General features: G+C 38.6%; 1 protein-coding gene across 2 annotated transcripts in view; it reads left to right on the plus strand.

The window, feature by feature from the left end:
- The first annotated feature begins 9,231 nt into the window (after window positions 1-9,231).
- The window catches only part of IntS3 (integrator complex subunit 3), a 330,648-nt gene continuing 321,246 nt past the window's right edge, over window positions 9,232-18,633 (plus strand). For both annotated transcript variants that reach the window (XM_067136962.2, XM_067136964.2), the window contains exon 1: window positions 9,232-9,507. In XM_067136962.2, the coding sequence (XP_066993063.2) occupies window positions 9,433-9,507 (75 nt within the window). In that variant the 5' untranslated portion in view covers window positions 9,232-9,432. The remainder of the gene's footprint in view (window positions 9,508-18,633) is intronic.

Genomic DNA, 18,633 nt, shown 5'->3' on the forward strand with positions numbered 1-18,633 from the left:
ATTATGGTGAGATTTTGGTTTTTTGTTCTACTTCTATTCGCCGTTTGTGCGTCGTGTAGGTGATATTCAAATGTGATAAGCGCTGTTTGACCGGTAACTTTGAAATTCTTTTTGCTTTCCCAAATTTTATTTTCACTCTCTGACTAATATTTATTCTGCTCGTTTATTGTGATTCCTTGTATTATTTAGTTTGGTGCGTGTGTTACTTCTATTTATTTTATCGTATCCCATGGATATGGTATTCCTTGTGCTCATTCTTCCGGGTTTCATTTTGGTCCTTCATTTATTGTGTATTACTATCTTTTGCGTTAAATTTTTATTCAGTGTCTTCCTCGTGTTGATCTCATGCACTGCGCAAAGCACCATCGTTACTTTTCTTCCTAGGTGGAAAATTTTCATAATTGTTATTACCGGTATTATTTATTAGTTCATGTTTGATACACTTTTATTTCTCCTTATGATGTTAAAACCTTTCATTTACTTAAGATTTCATATTAGATACAAAGTTTTAATGTCCATATACACAAATCATTTTAAAAGTATGTGTCTGCGTATTACTAAATATTAATACTGGGACGTCCTATATATTTTACAGCATGTTTATTTAATGCGTATAGTTTAACTGAAATACTATAAGTGGGATATGTATCTTAAAATCCAACATTTTGTCGGGATTTATGCTTTGCTTAGTGGAGTGTTTCATGCGTTTTGCATCCTGATATTCTTTTCTCATTGTTGCCTTATCTTTCCTTCTTTTGTCCAATTACGTAACTGTGTCATTGTTGTTCTTATCTTGCCCATCCTTCTATGGTTCTCGCGTGGCGTCGCTGATTTGTTATTGTTTTGATCTTGGCGTGAGATTCTGTTTGACTTTCAGCGTGTGTGGACGCCTTGGGTTACCTAACATGCCTTGATTTCTTTTTATACCCATGGGATTTAATTTTGTTGATTTACTAAGCCATTGGTTTTTATTTGGGATTTAAGTTTGATTTATTTGTGTTTGATTTCTTTTTCAAAATTTTGGATTGGTTATGTTTTAAATATTTTTCGTCTGGATGTCCTTGCGTTTTAATTTCATGTGATGGTTAATGGAACTATGCTTCAGATCACATTTTGGGTGGGCGATACCTTTGCTAGGAATTGTCATAAACTCTTCTCGTTAATTTCAGCCTAGCTATTCGTCTCACATTCAATTTTATTAAATTTTATTAATGTTAATATATGTGTAAATTAGTACTAGTTTATGGTGCACCATACCTATATTTATGAATTTTGAACATTTATTTTAAATCCCTATATTTATGTTACATTAAAATATTTTTAAAATTATATTATTACTGAAGTATTTCTTTATCGGTATGTTTTCAAATGTTCATTTATTTAAAAACAAATTGATTAAAGATTTTATTTAATATAATCCGTTCCAATATCAATTATAATTTTATTTTAAAGAATACTGGTGTTATCTTTTGGCGACCTGCTTAGTATTTCCTGGGGATCATAGACCTTTTTTATGGGGTAGGCTTGCAGTACAGATTTCATCGCTCCCGCTTTTGTTTGGGTAAGTTCATTATTCTTGAGGTTTTTTGATTGATTATGATGATGCTTGTTGTTTAAAGGGGCCTAACATATAAGGCCATAGGCCCTAGAGGTTTTGAGTGTTGTATCTTTGTTTATAATCGTTTGCATTTAGCTGTTAACGTACTCCAATGGCGTTTGTGAGCGTAACGTCATCTTTCACATCTCGGGGTTGTGTTGCAACTGTCATAAGACCAGAGTGTTTGTATGCAGCGGAATGCCTTGTTATGAACGAGGAAGGCCTGATAGAAAAATTAGAAATTTGAAAAGAAATATCCTAATGAAAATTCTTGGCCCAATTAAGGACAATGGTGAATATAAACGTCGGTATTACCATGAGCTGTATAGTCATGTCGAGAAGATGTCTGCTGTCATGCGGAGAAGGGGAATTGTATTTTATAGCCACTTGATAAGAATGACTCCCACACGAACCAGACCTTTACCTATTTTAGATATTGAAGACCCAGCCAACTTGGTTCAAGAAGGTGGAAAGGGACTTACAGGAGATGGGGATCACTAATGATGATATACAAGAACTCAGTCCACTCAGGAGGAGACTAAAAGATCACCGGGATTTTCAAGAAAGGCCAAAGTTGAAGACGGGAAAGACGTGGATGGAGGAAAGAGAAAAGCATCACCGGCAACGAATAAAGGAACACTGGCCAAAGATCAAAGCCCAGGTAAGACAGCTGAAATAACGTGGTCCTTAGTAGGCCGATACGAACAAAGAAGTATAATGCACTGAAGAAAATGGAAATTCCAACACCCAGAAAGAGTGGTGCTACATTGCTGCAATTGAACATGCAGTACGAGTGTTCGGTTGTGATGCGATGATTACACTTTAAGGTCCCTCTGACCGTAAGTTTGGACAACAATCAATACAGGATGTGCCAACCACGAGCTGCAATACATTGATGAATTCGTCGAGGCATGGAGTCAATAAGACCCTTGATCGCTTTCTGAAGAATTGTGGCCCATGCTTGCTGCACTGCACGGGTCAGTTGTTCCAGAGTTGTGGGTGGCTGAGGACGGTTGGCCAGTTGTCGACCCGTCATGTTCCACACATGCTCAATAGAACTGAGGTCCTGGGATCTGGCGGGCCATTCTAAGGTTGTGATGTTGTGGAGAGCTTCTCTGGAGATGCGTGCAGTGTGAACCCGGGCATTGTCCTACTGAAACACCCTATTAGCAATGTTCGCCATCATAGGGACAACCACTGGATTGAGTACCCTATCAACATACTGTCGAGCAGTCATAGTGCCCTCAACAAGCACCAATTGTGATTTCACATTAAAGCCAATAGCTCCCCAGACATAATGCTTGGTGTTAGCCCTGTGTGCCTCTCGACAATAAGATCTGGGCGGCCCCTCTCCCCGGTACGTCGGCGCACACGATTCCGGCGATCACTGCGGGCAAGACAGAAGCGCGATTCATCGCTAAAGACGACACTATGCCGTTCGTCGACCCACGTCGATCATTCTCGAAACCAGGCCAGCCTTACACGTCGCTGTTGTGGGGTCAATGGAACACCTTCTGCAGGGACACGGGCTCGTAAGCCAGCTGCACGCAGGCGATTACCAACTGTTTGTTGTGTAACGTGGGGTGCCACGGCTGCTCGAATTTGCGCTGCTGTTGTATGGGGTTCAGTCCGGTCCATCCGAATGATGCGGCGATCCTCTCTCACAGTTGTCTGTCGCCCTCGGCCTGTGCCAGGTCTACGAGTGTGGGTACCTTCATTTGATCACTGCTGCCATGCACGTTGTACCGTAGATGCCTGTCGGCCAACACGTGCAGCGACAGTCCTTAGCGATAATCCAGCCTCACACAGCCCAATTATCCGAGCCCTCTCAAACGGCGACAGTTGTTGATAGCGTGCTCTTCTCTGTCGTCGAGGCATGTTTGACGGGGAACACTTCACTGCACAGACTGCAAGTCAACTACGCTACACCAGAGTCCGTATACTGGAGTTGATTCCTCCGCGACCAATCACGTGGGGAGACCTGTAACAACAATCCAATGAAACTGAAACTTTGATCGTTTACATACCTACATGGCATCGTTCCATATCCTGAAAACACAAACGACCAATGCCTTCATGTTGTTGCAATTTCCATTTTCTTAAGTGTAATAAGAAAAATGACACAACTAAACAACGTGCTCCACGAAGACATATTTCTGTAATGGCATTGGAAGAAACACACTTTACAGATGAAAACATTTTCGAATAATTTGGGTACGGTTTTTTCAAGGGCGATGTCCAAACATGAATATTGAAGAACAGTCCAATCTTTGGCATAGCCTTTGCAATAAACACCTCGAATCCTTAGGCCGTTCTCAAACTATGAACTTATAAACTATATGCTATCCGTGCTATTCCTACACTGTTCAAACAAAACATACATTAATCCATGTCCACGCCCCAACGAACGACGAAAGGCAGAAATATTTCGAGAACACAGATTTTTTAATATTCCCGATAACGGAAACGCAAAAAATTCAAAAGCGACATGTTCTTGAGGGATGATTTCAACGCAGAACTGGAAGGAAAACAGAAATATAGTCACTGCCTTCGGCAATATTCGGACCACAAAAGAATCAACAAGTATAGAAAACGTCTTTTTGAATTATGTGAAAATCATGACCTCCAAATTATGTGCACCAATCTTCGTTAGATAGGTTCAGACCATACCTTTAAGCAGGAAAAGTAACAAACCTGATATAACCCCCTTCCACACGAAGAACCTCAGAAAAAATGAAAATGAACTCAAAGAAGTCACCCGGTTAGTGGACCTGGACTTTAAGGGTATAAAGATGCGGATGATTTAAGCTGCTAAAGAATCAACATAGGTTAAATGGAGGAATAAACGCGCCTGTTGGAACGAGTGTTGCGAACTCACCTTGATATTACGTCTACGTACCTAAAATATACAACACGTCCCTAAGAGAGGCAGATTGGGACATCTATAAAACCTACCGCCGCAAACGGCGAAGATAATACCGTGAGAAACGCAAGTATGAATAAGAACAAATTAATACGATTGAACACGTATGAACACGACTTCCGGTGAAGTGTGTTCCGAGAATATTACAGTGGTTTTAAAAAGGAGATACACATGTACAAACCACCCTCCATCGTTTTCAAGAAAAAAATTGATCTTAAGCAACATAAAAAGAAGAAACCTTGCGAGACCCTTTGCCGTCTACTTAGAAAACTTTTTTTTGCTATTGGCTTTACGTCGCACTGACACAGATATGTCTTATGGCGACGATAGGACAGGAAAGGACTAGGACTGGGAAGGAAGCGGCCGTGGCCTTAATTAAGGTACAGCCCCAGCATTTGCCTGGTGTGAAGAAAACATATGAAAGTGTGGAAAAACATTTAATCCCATCAGAACCAACAGATCAACATACCAACAACTGCTGTCTTCCCTCGCCGACCCCTCTCGTCAAGGTTCGTGATGAGATCATTCGCCACGCAGGGAGACTGTGAAACGACAAGGCCTCTGGCGAAGACTCCATGAAAGCAAAGCTTTTGAATAATTTATTTAGCATTAAACAACAAGTGTAATAGCCTTTGTCACAGTACATTAATATACATAGATACACATATATTCTCCATATAAACTAAACGAGCTTACTCCAATAATAAAACTAAATACACCTAAAGATATCTTACATCCCACTGGATACACTTCTGCATGAGCATTTGTTTATGCTCTCTAAAAACTACTCAAGTAATTTGACAGATATGCAAGTAACAAGAAATTAATTATGAAGAAGAACTGAGCTTTCGCGTATGATATAGCAATAATGACAGAGAATTTTTAACTGCGACGGAATAAATTAACATGCTGAAAGAAGCAGCGGAACAAACAGTCTTTGTGATGGTGATGCTGATTATTGTCTTAAGTGGAAGTACAACTAGGCAACCATCCTCTATGGATGGAATGGACCCGACACATCGAAAAATGATGGTATCGGCCAAAGGCAGGCAAGGGCCACGTGAACTGACACTAGGAACACGATGAAGACCCAGTGCGGTGGATTTGGTCAAAACTAGCAAAAAAACTGCCAGGAACTGGACCCGGGCCTCTTACAGACAACAAACATATAAGAGACGCAAAGAAGTAAAATGTAACAGTAAAAAGGGCAAGAACTTAAATTTATTATTAAGAGGAAATAAAAAGAAGTTTGCATAAGTAAAACAAGGGGACCAAAAATCAGATAGCTAACATTAATAATATGTGGCCCATAATCAAATATACACCAGACTAATTGATTACAGCACCTTCACACACGCTTATTTTCATAAAAGACGTGACCAAAGGTTTGGAATAAGGACTAGGCGTCTATATTAATTAATTGAAGAATATGAATTCAGGTGGGTACAAAACATTTCTTTGTAGCACATCGTGTCTAAACAGTCATAAGTTTAGGGAGTAACAGCACATAATCATAACATTCTGCCTTACAATTCCCCAGATAAGACATAAAACTCTCAACAATAAAAAATCACGTCCCCAGAGAATATAATATCCTTAAGTAAAAGAGCTTAAAACGGGAGAAGAGGGAAGGGTGCATCTAGCTCATAAAATAAATGCAAATAGAAAAGGGGAAGTTACCATGGTTTCACACAAAACAACTAAAATAACACAGAAGGCGCACAGCAAGGAATAAAACAAATTAAAGTAGAAAACAGGTAAAGAAAGCCAATAACGGTAATGTGAAACTAACAATGAATAAATTAGACACAAAAGGTATCACGAATCAAGCGTCAGAACCACCCACGCTCACATAGAGACCAAGGGGTTAGGTCGCCGAAATGAAGGGGCGTATAAGAATGCCAACGCACAGCACATAACAAAATAAACAACCGCTCTCGAGCTCAGACAATATGTACCAGAAAGTGGTCCATCAAAAGAGACGGAGTGTCTCCAACACCAAAACACACAGAAGCAGGCAAATCGCGTAGTTAGCTTGAATTCGTACCAGGTCTATGAAGTGGACATAAATTATACAGAACACGCGATAAAATAATACAACATGAGCTCAAGCGGAATGTTAATGAAGCGACATGAGAAAAAGGTCTCTGTCGGCCCACAGCAAACAATCACACACACACACACACACACACACACACATGAATCCGTGCTACCTTCTATTCTCAAAATAAACATAGTGGATCAGTAAAGGAAAATCAAAATTAACACACGAATAAATTAGAAAAACACGTAATGAGGGAAGCCTTTCTAACCCAGCCAAAAGAAGATTAAAGAAAAATAAATACCTCGATTACATAAACAATTAACCTTCTCGAAAGGCCGAGATGTGTACAAAGACATCTTGAATCTGTTAAAATATCTTTTATATGCCACAAAGGCGACTTGGAAATCCAATCCTGCCATCTTCTGTAGTCAAAAAATTCTCCACACTACCAACCAGAAAGATAACCCAACAAGACGGGGCAGAAAAGAAATCCTTGACCTATGCTATCGTATGAGATGCCATCTACCGGAATAAGGAAAGATTACATAGTGGTAACAACACATGACGGGAAAGAGTAATAGTGCATAGATACAAGAGTTCGCTAGGAATATAAAGACTTCAGAAAAGGCAAACGTACCATAAAATGATATGTTGCGGTTGACACGAGAGGCGTGGAAATGAAAGACTCCCTAGGCCTCGAATGTTCTAATGCCGTCGGGATCGGAAAAGAACAAGAGTTGGTCAAGGGAGGTCGGGTAGATAGACAGTTTTTTTTTGCTAGTTGCTTTACGTCGCACCGACACAGTTAGGTCTTATGGCGACGATGGGACAGGGAAGGGCCAGGAGTGGGAAGGAAGCGGCCGTGGCCTTAATTAAGGTACAGCCCCAGCATTTGCCTGGTGTGAAAATGGGAAACCACGGAAAACCATTTTCAGGGCTGCCGACAGTGGGGTTCGAACCTACTATCTCCCGAATACTGGATACTGGCCGCACTTAAGCGACTGCAGCTATCGAGCTCGGTAGATAGACAGTTAGATAAATAGATAGATAGATAGATAAATGTGAGTAGCCTGGTACAACAATGCCATGGATCATCTCAAAGCCCCGTGGAAGCAACCCACAATCCCAAGTTGAGATTACCTGGGACCCCTTTTAGTCGCCTCTTACGACAGGCAGGGGATACCGTGGGTGTTATTCTACCGCCCCCACCCACAGGGGACAATCAGTCTTACATATATCCCAACTTAACACTCAATAAACCGTGTTTTTAAGTTTTAATACCTTGGTGAGTTGGCATAGCTAAAGAAAAAAAGGAAAGAAAAAGCATGGAGGTAGCTTTCCAAACAATCCAGAGAATTTAGCATACCAAATTAATCACCATAGTACTGTAGTCAGCTGGTATCCAGGCGATAAATCTACTCCAAGATAGAAAAGATCACGGACACTATGCGCAAACGTAGGGCTCACTTCTACGGGCATCTACGATGGATGGGCAATTCTCTATGGACAAAACACATTTTAAACAATTTTGACTCAAAACGCGAATAAAAACCCCATCATTTTCCTGTTACGTTAACATTAACAAAGACCTGAAGAAATGAGCCTACGACCAGAAGACGCGTACAAACAAGACCTTTTCAGAACGAGCATTGTGACTAATGGAAATTTCCGAGATGAGAAATGGACAACTGGTGCAAAGTAGGCGGATGAACGCCTTGCGCAACACAGGGGGCTAATGAATAGGATACCAGCTAGATCAAACGAAAATAAATACACTCCAGAATGTGTTCTGAAATTGATCGTGGTCCCCTAGTTGGTCGATTAGCGAATTAATAATAATAATAATAATAATAATAATAATAATAATAATAATAATAATAATAATAATAATAATAATAATAATAATAATAATAATAATAATAATAATAATATCTCAACTACCGTCTGCAGGAATATTGATATGGTATCGTTTGCTTGCATGTCTATTTTGATGTTTTGTTTTACTCAACCAGATGGCAGAGAATTGGATCGCTGTTGGGCGAGATAGTTTGAGTTGAAATTATGTAGGGTAAATACCACATGTGACCCTAGAAATGATTTCCATGCCGACATGGTACAGTACGAAATGGAGTGTGGAGCGGATTTTCTTCCACCCTTCAAAAATCCGATTTCCTCTGCCGGGTTTGAACTCGTGATCTTGGATCCAATCGTCGACACTCTAATCACTGATTTCCAGGGGCAACGTACATATAGATGGAAAGTTATAAAGAAACGTGTCATACTGTATGTGATTTATTTTCTGTATACATTTTTGACTTTCCAGGTCCGGTAAAAGGAAATTAATACATGAAATCCCCTTCTAAAGTATTTACGCTATACATATTCCATTGTACCTCATAGCAAACAATATGAACATCGCTGAAAATTGTAAGGAAATATATTTTCTGATTTATTTCAAGTATTTTGCTTCTCTGGTCATCCTAACTATATCACTCAACAACTGTTTACAGCTTTTATCATTACATCAAAGTATAAATAATGTTCCATCAATTATAGAACTTTTCTTCCTTGGAATATTCTCGTCAATCATGGATATTCTGCCGTCTTTATTTCGTCGCGTTAGTTTTGTATACCTGTATCATGCTAGTTCATGGTGGAAGTCGAAGGAGTTGAAATGATATGCAGCGACAGTCTGCTCTATGCACTATTTTCTCTTGTAGTGTTACGCGTTATTCACGTCGTTGGTGTAGAATGTATTCATGCGCTTACCTCAGAAAGCATTTCGAGGGCAGGGAAATGAAGTAGAATGGTGGGGAACTGTATTAAATGTCCACAACCGTAATATCCTAGTGACTTGTTTGCAAAGGAATGGATCAGGCTAAACCACCTACTCTGAAGCTGTTTGTTTCTACCATCGTGGAAAATAAGGATGAATTAGAAGAGGTAAAATCGTGTTATATTTTGTTGATGTTGAAAGGTATGAAGGCAGCCATAATGAATTGTTCTTATAATATTTCCTAACTTGCTCGATAGGAGCGCTAGTGTTCCCTTTGCGAGGTTAATTTAAATGATGTTTACCCCGTCGGATTTATGTCACACGAAATTATATTTTGAACTAATTGTGCTGTCGTGAAAATGATGGATTAGTTGTTTAGTAGATTATGGCAGATATTTAATTATTTTTTGTTTGGGAAGTTCATTTGCATTTATTTAATAAAAATGAATATAAGAGTATCACTGTTCAATTAGTTGTATAAATTGTGAATGTTGTTCAGTGATTGTAATGTAATTCGTATGTGGGAAATCTTGAAAAAGCTGGAATCGAGCACACGACTTTAGAAAAAAAAATATAGTGGACATTTTAAAAGATTCGGTGACAATTTTAAATATCACTTATACTTCTCTTAAATGATAAATCATTTAATGTTTCCTTTCTGTACAATCATTTTGATATTTTCGGTTATTATCCCCTAAATTGTAAAAGTTCAGGATCCTTGTGGTCATTCATGGTTTGGTAACTGATGTCTCTTGAAAAGATATATAAACTTTATAGCGCTGTAATCTATTCAGTTCTTAATATGTTCATAAGTCAGTATCGTTGAAGTACATTTCTCCTGTCATGATTATGGTCCTTGAAATGAACTATTTTTGTGATCTCTGATGGCTTAGTGTTTGTCCAGACTCTTGTATGTTCATGGGACTGATAATTCTGTTGTTTTGACCCTCAAGGTTTTTTTTTCTTGTGTGGGGTGTTGGGAGACATGCAGATGTGTCAGTGTTTACTTGTGTTTATATTCTCTCTATATTCCTCAATTTCTAACTGCCCTCGATTTTCTCTTTTTTTTTAATCTGACCCTGAAGGCATTAGCCTAAGTTTGCAACACCTGTATAACTTCTTGCATTTTGCCTTTTATGTTCTTTAGTCAGTACCGTATTCTCTTTTCGTTTTTTTCCTTTTTTAATGTCACAAACAGCTGATTATCATTTTGTCGTCCATCCAAACCATATAATTATCTAATTAAAATACATTTCTGCTAACTATGAGATATGTTGTAACGAAACATTGTTTATGTTTGTTGCAAGAAATAAGTATAAAATATCCTGTTGTTATTCTAATGGGAGCTGCTTGGTTTTAATGACTATGCTTTGTAGTTTAGTGATAGAATCCATTAAAATAAATTGCTAGTCGCCCTCGAGAAACCTCTTACCGGTAGTTGATTAAGAGACGTGCATAATGTCTTATCCTTCTACCACAATTCAGCTGGGTGCACCCTAGCATTTGCTTTGTATATTCCTTCTAGATAAATGTTTTCTTTGTATTACCGAGCTCGATAGCTGCAGTCGCTTAAGTGCGGCCAGTATCCAGTAATCGGGAGATAGTGGGTTCGAGCCCCACTGTTGGCAGCCCTGAAGATGGTTTTACGTGGTTTACCATTTTCACACCATGCAAATGTCGGGGCTGTACCTTAATTAAGGCCACGGCCGCTTCCTTCCACTTCCCAGGCCTTTCCTATCCCATTGTCGCCATAAGACATATCTGTGTCGGTGCGACGTAAAGCCAATAGCAAAAAAAAAAAAAAAAAAATCTTTGTACCGTATCAAAAATGTGCATGTAAGCGACAGTAATAATTAAATCTGATATCCATAGCTTATGATACTATTTATAAAGGTGTTTGACAAAGTAATTTTTAAACAAAACAAGTTGTTTACTTTTGTGGTGTACGGAGAAGTATTGTGGTATCAGAGTATTATGGTAGTAGTTTACAAGTAAAGACAAAATATTGGTTTCACTGAGAATTTAATTTTTAGTACTGTACATGTAGAGTTTGTGGGGCAAACATACGTCTTTATACAGTAGCAATTGTATATGCTTGTATATTTTTGGTGTATCTGTTCTGTTCTTTTTCTGGCCAGTTACCCCACTAAGATAATGTGTAGACTGTACAGTCAGCGTCTTAATGCAGAGTTTTGGACGGCGGTAGAAACCCAATCCGCTTAGGTGAACAGCAGCTTCAAGCGGATGAGTTTCCTTAGTTTGGGTGATTTTCCCCTCAGTGTGGAAATGATACTAGAATCCATCGAGTAGTTCTTACACCAGGTTAGGGGCGTCTGCAGAAGGCATCTGTACTCCATGGAGCGGCCTGATCACCTGCTGGCAGTAACTTGTAAATCAGCCTCGGGAAAGGCTAGGTAGGGTATTCCCTGATAGCGACGTGCAGTACTTATGCTGTGAAAAGTGGGTGACCAGTAGAGAACATTATGAAAGTGGCAGTAATTAACCTCGTGTCACGGACTGGAAAGTCAGAAGACGCGATTGATTTTATGGAGAAGGAGATTATAGTTAGGATGGGATTGAGTGAGGTTAAGTGGGAAGGAAAAGGAAAGTAGAAATTGAGGAAGGGATACACACTTCACTATAGTGGAGGGCATAAGGCAAAGAATGGAGTGGGGATAATAACCAACAAGATGTAGATAAAGTGGACTACATAAGTGATATAATAATGCAAAGAAGATGATATAGACAAATTCCTAGAGACACTAAATAAAGGATGTGGAAGTGACTGTCATGGGAGAGTTTAATGCAGTAGTGGGATGTGACAGAAAAGTAATGGAAGAAATAATTGGACACTTTGGATATGGAAAGGGGAATGAGAAGGAGAGTTGGTGAATTTTTGTACGAGAAATGTATTAAATGTCGGCAATACAAGATTCAGGAAGAAGAGTAGTAGAAAGTTTACAATATATGGATATGGAAATAGGACAGAGATAGTAATTGATTACTTGTTAGAGAAAAAATGAAATCGTAGACAGTTGTTAGAAGTAGCCTTTGATGGAGACCATTGAGTACTGTTAGAAAAAAATAAAATAAAAGCCCATTAGGTCTAAACAGAGTACTTAGAGACGTGTGTTTGCCTTCCTGTATGCCCATATATTCTTTTACTGTGGGCTTCCTTTCTGTCTTCAGACCAAATTGTTCAGGTCGTCTTCTTTGGTCTTTCCTCTTGGTCAACTTGCAATTTGTGCATTTTGGATCTGAAGATTACCTGGTTCTGGACATCTACTGGTTTAATTCCTGCCTGTTTCAGATCAGTTTTGATGTCACCAATCCATTTCATTGTGTCTATTTTGACTTTACTCCTGTTTTCATAGAATTCGACTGTTTGTTTTGTAAGTCTGTCTGGGTGCATTATTTTAATGTGTGCATAGAACCTTAACCTGCATTTTCTAATGTCACTGTGAATATATTAGTGTGTTGTTTGCTTTCCTGTCTGGCTCTGAGTTGGTATTGTCTGTCAGCAAGTTTTGGGCCTAGAATTTTATTTAGGATTTTGTGTTACCTTTTCTCATTGTTTTCAGTGTCTGCTTTCCTGTTCAAAATTAGCGTTTCTGATCCATAAAGACATTTTGGTTTAATGACTGTATTGTAATGTCTCAGTTTTGTGTGCTTGGAGATACATTTTTCTTGTTGTATATATTTTGGGTTAGTCTTTATGCAATTTCCATCTTTTGGCATCTAATTTAATTGGCTGTTGTTTTGAGTCCATTTTCCTGAATTGTTTCACCAAGATATTTAAAATGTGATAGGGCCTACTCGTTTAATTTGCCATATTTTGTCTCCATGAATTTTTTGCTTGTTTGTTGCAGGTCATGTATTCTCTCTTTTCAAAATATATCTGGAGGCTGATTTTTTCTGCAGTTTCTTTCAGGAGTTCAGTCTGATTTTTGCCTGTTGAAATGTTTCAGGTTAAGATTGCTAGGTTGTTAGCAAATGCTAAGCAATCTATTGCTACTTTTCGTCTGTCTAAAATGATTGGTTGATGAATTTTGTTGACTATTTTCTGTTTGCACCATTCTTATAATACTTTTTCAAGGTTGGAGTTGAAGAGTTAAAGGAGAGAGTCCATCTGCTTGTCTTACTCTTGTTTTGATTTCAAAGGGATCTGAGATTTCCCCCGTGAATTTAACCTTGGGCTTTGTGTCTGTCGGTGTCTGTTTTATGATTGCAAGTGTTTTCAAGTCTAAACCTTGTTCTTTCAGTATTTAGAAGAGTGATTCGTGATCAGCTGAATCATAGGCTTTTTTGATATCAACAAATGTGCAGACTAAATTTTTGCTACAAACTCTCTGATGTCTTAGGATTAGCTTCAGGTTCAAGATTTGCTCTGGGCACGATCAGCCTAGTCTGAAGCTTGCCTGATATTCTCCAATTTGTAGTTCTAGTTGTTGTTGTGCTCTATCGAGAAGACACTAGGATAGAATTTTGTATGCAACTGATACTAGTGAGATTAAAATGGGAAACTACGGGAAACCATCTTCAGGGCTGCCAACAGTAGAGTTCGAATCTACTCTCTCCTAAATGCAAGATGATATCTACATGACCCAAAGAGTGCAGCCACTTGCTCGGTAAATGGACTTGTAAGAAGGAAGAGAAACGAAAGAGGCTACACATAGCAGGTGAAAGGGAAAGGAGGAGAGAATAATCAGAGGAGATAAGGAAAAGATAGAACGACTGGTATGTAAGCCTGTCTTGGACGGTAAAAATTAATGTGTAAAATGTCATTGAAATTTGAAATGAATATGCTAAGATCTTAGGAACAAAAGTTACCCTTCCCATGTTACGTACGTGTCAATTGTATGGAATCGTAACAGGAATTATGAAATTTCCTCATGAATCTTATTGAGTGTAGTTGTAGATGGGCGTTGTATTTTGACGTTTATGAATCTATAAACTCTTGAGTTACTCCATAGGCCTATAGTTATCCATTGCTAAACATTGGAGTGGAGAGATTAATCCCAAATCTATGTCAAGTTTTGTAAACGTCCCTGTGTCTTGTTGCCTGTGACAGAGAAGGCTAAATTTAGAGGAAGTTGCCTCCGCTTAAGAATCAATGGTATGTCAAAATTTTCAAATCTATTCGTGGCATAAAACACGTTCTTCATAAAGCTGAGCCCATCAGAATTTTTGCATGAAAAATATTTTTGTCTAGCTTTACCACAGTTAAACTCGTCCTGCCATTGACATGTAGATTTCTGATTTCTTTCCTAAGTCTATACCTTCATTGTTGTTGCAACTCCAACATTTCAATAAAGTCAAATAATAATACTGAATCCTTGTAACTTATTTACTTTAAGTATAGTAACTTGATCAATAACAGACAGCACCTGGTCTATAATGTTGTAACCCATACAATATTGCAGTCACACGAGTCCTTTGGGTTCAGTTTTGGCTGCACATTGGTGAGGTGCTCTACCATATCCTATTCTATACTTGTTGGCTGGCAGAGACGAGTTGCTAATATGGTGATGGGATCAAATCTTGGCCTCTGTGAGTAAATGCACTGTGGTATGAGTCGCCATCTGTATGTTATTCTGTGCTTGTGGGCAATCATCTGCAGTGAAACTTCAGACACATAATTTTTTTTAAAAAGTACCAAATTTCTGGTCGTGAGTGTTTCGTTATATTTTTCTCATAAAGAAGAGGCAGCAATATATATCTGGTGTGAATAGCAGCTGTTGAAACAGTCTCATTTTTTCATAATCGCTGTGAATGACAGATGGAATAGGGATTTTTATATAGATTACTTTGATTACCGGTAACTTCTGAATGCAAGAAGGGGTGTAGATGAGATGACAGAGACAAGAGAGTGAGGAGACAGAATCCGAGAGTGAAATCACAATGGAAGAAGTGGAAACTGTTGTCATTGAATGAAAGCGGGAAAAGCAGCAGGGCCTGTTCGTCTACAGTGACTGTATAGGCTATTTAGAACTGTTTGGAAAGACAAATATGTGACAAATGACTGTAGTAAAGGAGTAATAATACCTATACTTAAGGAGGGGAGCAAGAAGATATGTGATAATTATCGAGGAATTACACTCATATCTCAAGTAACAAGAATATTTGAAAGGCTACTGGAAAAGAAATAAGAACAATGGAAGGACAATTACAAGAAGAGCAATAAGGCCTTTGAAATGGAAGATCAACACTATACTCTGTCTTCAGTTTGAGGCAGTCAATGGAAAAACCTTAGGAATACAGAAAATATATATGGTGAGGACAATCTTTGATTTAGAAAAGGCTTACTATAGTGTACATAGAGCAAAGGTAGGGAAAGTAATGCAGTGGATTTGTAAAACATATGATAGAACATGTGCAAGCAATGTACAAAAATTGTTACAGCAATGTACAGATATGTGGGGAAAATAGAGTTGGTTTGGAATTAAAGGAGACAAAGGTAAAATATGGGGACAGGGAACTGAAGGTAATATTGTTTGCAGATGATGCAGTGTTACGAGCAAACAGGAGAAAGTAAAATGGCAATTTGACATTGAGATTATTGAAAATTATGGAATGAAAATCAGTGTGGGAAGGTGTAGCAAAGTAGTGTTGACGAGAGGAGAAAGGGAAGTGAATTTTAAAAATTAAAGGGATAAAGAGACAAAACTTTGAAATTGTGGAGAGCGTCAAGAACTTGGGAAGTGAACTGATACAAGATGCCAGGCTGGACATGGAGATTAGTAAAATAATTCAACGGGGAGATGCATTTTATCATAGTGTGAGTATTCCCGTGTGAAGGAAGGAAGTATCAATGAAGTATAAAGAGGTGATGTATAAGATGTAGCCTACTACTGCCCAGTACTGACATATGCAGCGGAGATCTGGACACTGACAAAAGGACAGGAGAATAAAATCCAGGCCAATTAAATTAAATTTTCAAGAAGTATGAAAAGACAGACTAAGAAATGAGGATGTTAGAAAGGAAATTGGAGTGGAAAAACTTTTTGACACAATTGAGAGGGATGAACTTAGATGGTTTGGACATGTTAAGAGGATGGAAGAGGGGAAGAATTCCGAAGCAGATGATGGAGACTCAGATAAGAGGGAGGGCAAGAAGAAGACCCAGACTAAGGTGGTTAAAAACGATCAATAATGGTATAATTAGAAGAAACCTGGATTCAAACACAGTTAAGAAGGAACACTGGTGATCGGATAGAGGAAGATGGAACTGGACGAGGGAAATCAACGATGATGATCTTTGTTTTGAATTTTTTGTGACAGGAGTTGGTCTGCTGATGTAGAAAATATGCTTTTTAAATGGTAATGGCAAAAGGTGTTATTGGTAGAGTCAAGATAGTAGAGTCTGCAGATGCTGTCGCTTTGTAGTGAAACAGCAGTGTAGATGAGTGCAACTCAAGAGAGTAGATGTGGAGGTAGAAGTGTTGTATTCAGAGGTTAGTGGTGGCACAAACAGCATATTAGCCCCTATGAAGAGTAGTAGGAATGTACTTGTAATTTGTGCATATCTCTTACTGTGAAGTTAGGAAATGTAATACCAGTACAAAGTTTGTATAGGCAAGTTTTGATACATATGTAGATTGCTAAACGTGTGGCAGGGAGTTGTGAGGATACTAGAAATTTAAGTAATGACTTATTTGCTGTGGCCTTGAAGATCGTTACATTTGGGAGATAATGGGTTCATACCCTGCTGTGGGCAGCCCAGAAGATGGTTTTCTGTAGTTTCCCATTTTCACACCAGGAAAATGCTGGGGCTGTACCTTAATTAAGGCCATGGTTGCTTCCTTCCCACTCCTAGCCCTTTCATATTCCATCATCGCCATAAAACCTATCTGTGGCAGGGCTGAGTGGCTCAGACGGTTAAGGCGCTGGCCTTCTAACCCCAACTTGGCAGGTTCGATCCTGGCTCAGTCCGGTGGTATTTAAAGGTGCTCAAATACGACAGCCCAGTGTCGGTAGATTTACTGGCACGTTAAAGAAGTCCTGCGGGACTAAATTCCGGCACCTCGGCGTCTTTGAAGACCTTAAAAAGTAGTTAGTGGGACGTGAAACAAATAACATTATTATTAAACCTATCTATATTGGTGCGACATTAAAAAAATGACAAACAGTAAAGTACCTAATAGAGCATTTAGTTCAGTACTATCCTTCCCTAGCTTGATTGGTTAGGTTGATTGTATAGCTTAAACTAGGCTAACTTGCATGACTTCTCTGATTCACATACTGTATATGGTAGACCTGCTTGTTTGTTAATTATTTTCATAAGATAGAACAAATTCTAGAAATTGTAAATTCGTATTAAAATATGGGTGAAATAATTTGTAGTGAATCGGTTAAGACTATATTATATAAGCATGATGCTGGATTTTGTTATTGTTGTGGTTAATGTGCTACTAGATGAACTTCATGTTTTCACATTTATGGGAATAGACGGGATGTGTTACTACGTATACTGTCATGTATGCTCATTAAATTGTACTGGCTAAATTTTGTAGATAAACATAAACTTTGACTCCATTCTAGGATGTGAAACCTAAAAACAAAGTCTTAAAAATAAATGCTTAATGTAAAGAAGTCACTGTTATACTACAATTAGAGAATTGGTCCAGTGTATGGGACCGTCACCAGGATTACTTGATTCAAGAACAGGAGAAAATCCAAAGAAAAGCGGCTCGATTTGTTTTGGGTGATTTCTGACAAAAGAGTAGTATCTAAAATAAATCAGCGGTCTACTATATATATATATATAAAAATTTTATTTTAGACCAGTTTTGGTACATATCGTACATATTCCCCAGTTTACTTTAGGTATTATCCGTATCAGCACAGAAATAAAAATCATCAATTTTGAAAAGAGTAGGGTTACGAAAATGTTGCAAGCTTTGGGCTGGGAATACTTGGGAGTAAGGAGACAAGCTGCTCGACAGGTGGGATGTTATAGATGTTGATTCCCATAGGGAACCTGAAATATTTGTCCCAAATGAGTAGATTTATAGTACCAGTCTAAATGTTGTATTATGGACAAATATTTCAGGTTCCCTATGGGAATCAACGTCTATATCATCTGATCGCCAAGCAGGCATCAATTTTTGGTAATGAGACAGTCTCTCATAGTACATTGGCACTGCTGGTGGCTCCAAGTAGCCTATGCAGTGGTCTCCACGGTGTACACTAGCCATGTTTCTTGGTGGGTGTGCTATTTACCAACTGATGTACCCAGCTTAGCACACTGGGGCGAAACGCTGGCGACCCAGAATGAGTTAGCTGGAAAATGT

The sequence above is a fragment of the Anabrus simplex genome, chromosome 1, assembly GCF_040414725.1.
Source record: "Anabrus simplex isolate iqAnaSimp1 chromosome 1, ASM4041472v1, whole genome shotgun sequence".
Taxonomy (NCBI): Eukaryota; Metazoa; Arthropoda; class Insecta; order Orthoptera; family Tettigoniidae; genus Anabrus; species Anabrus simplex.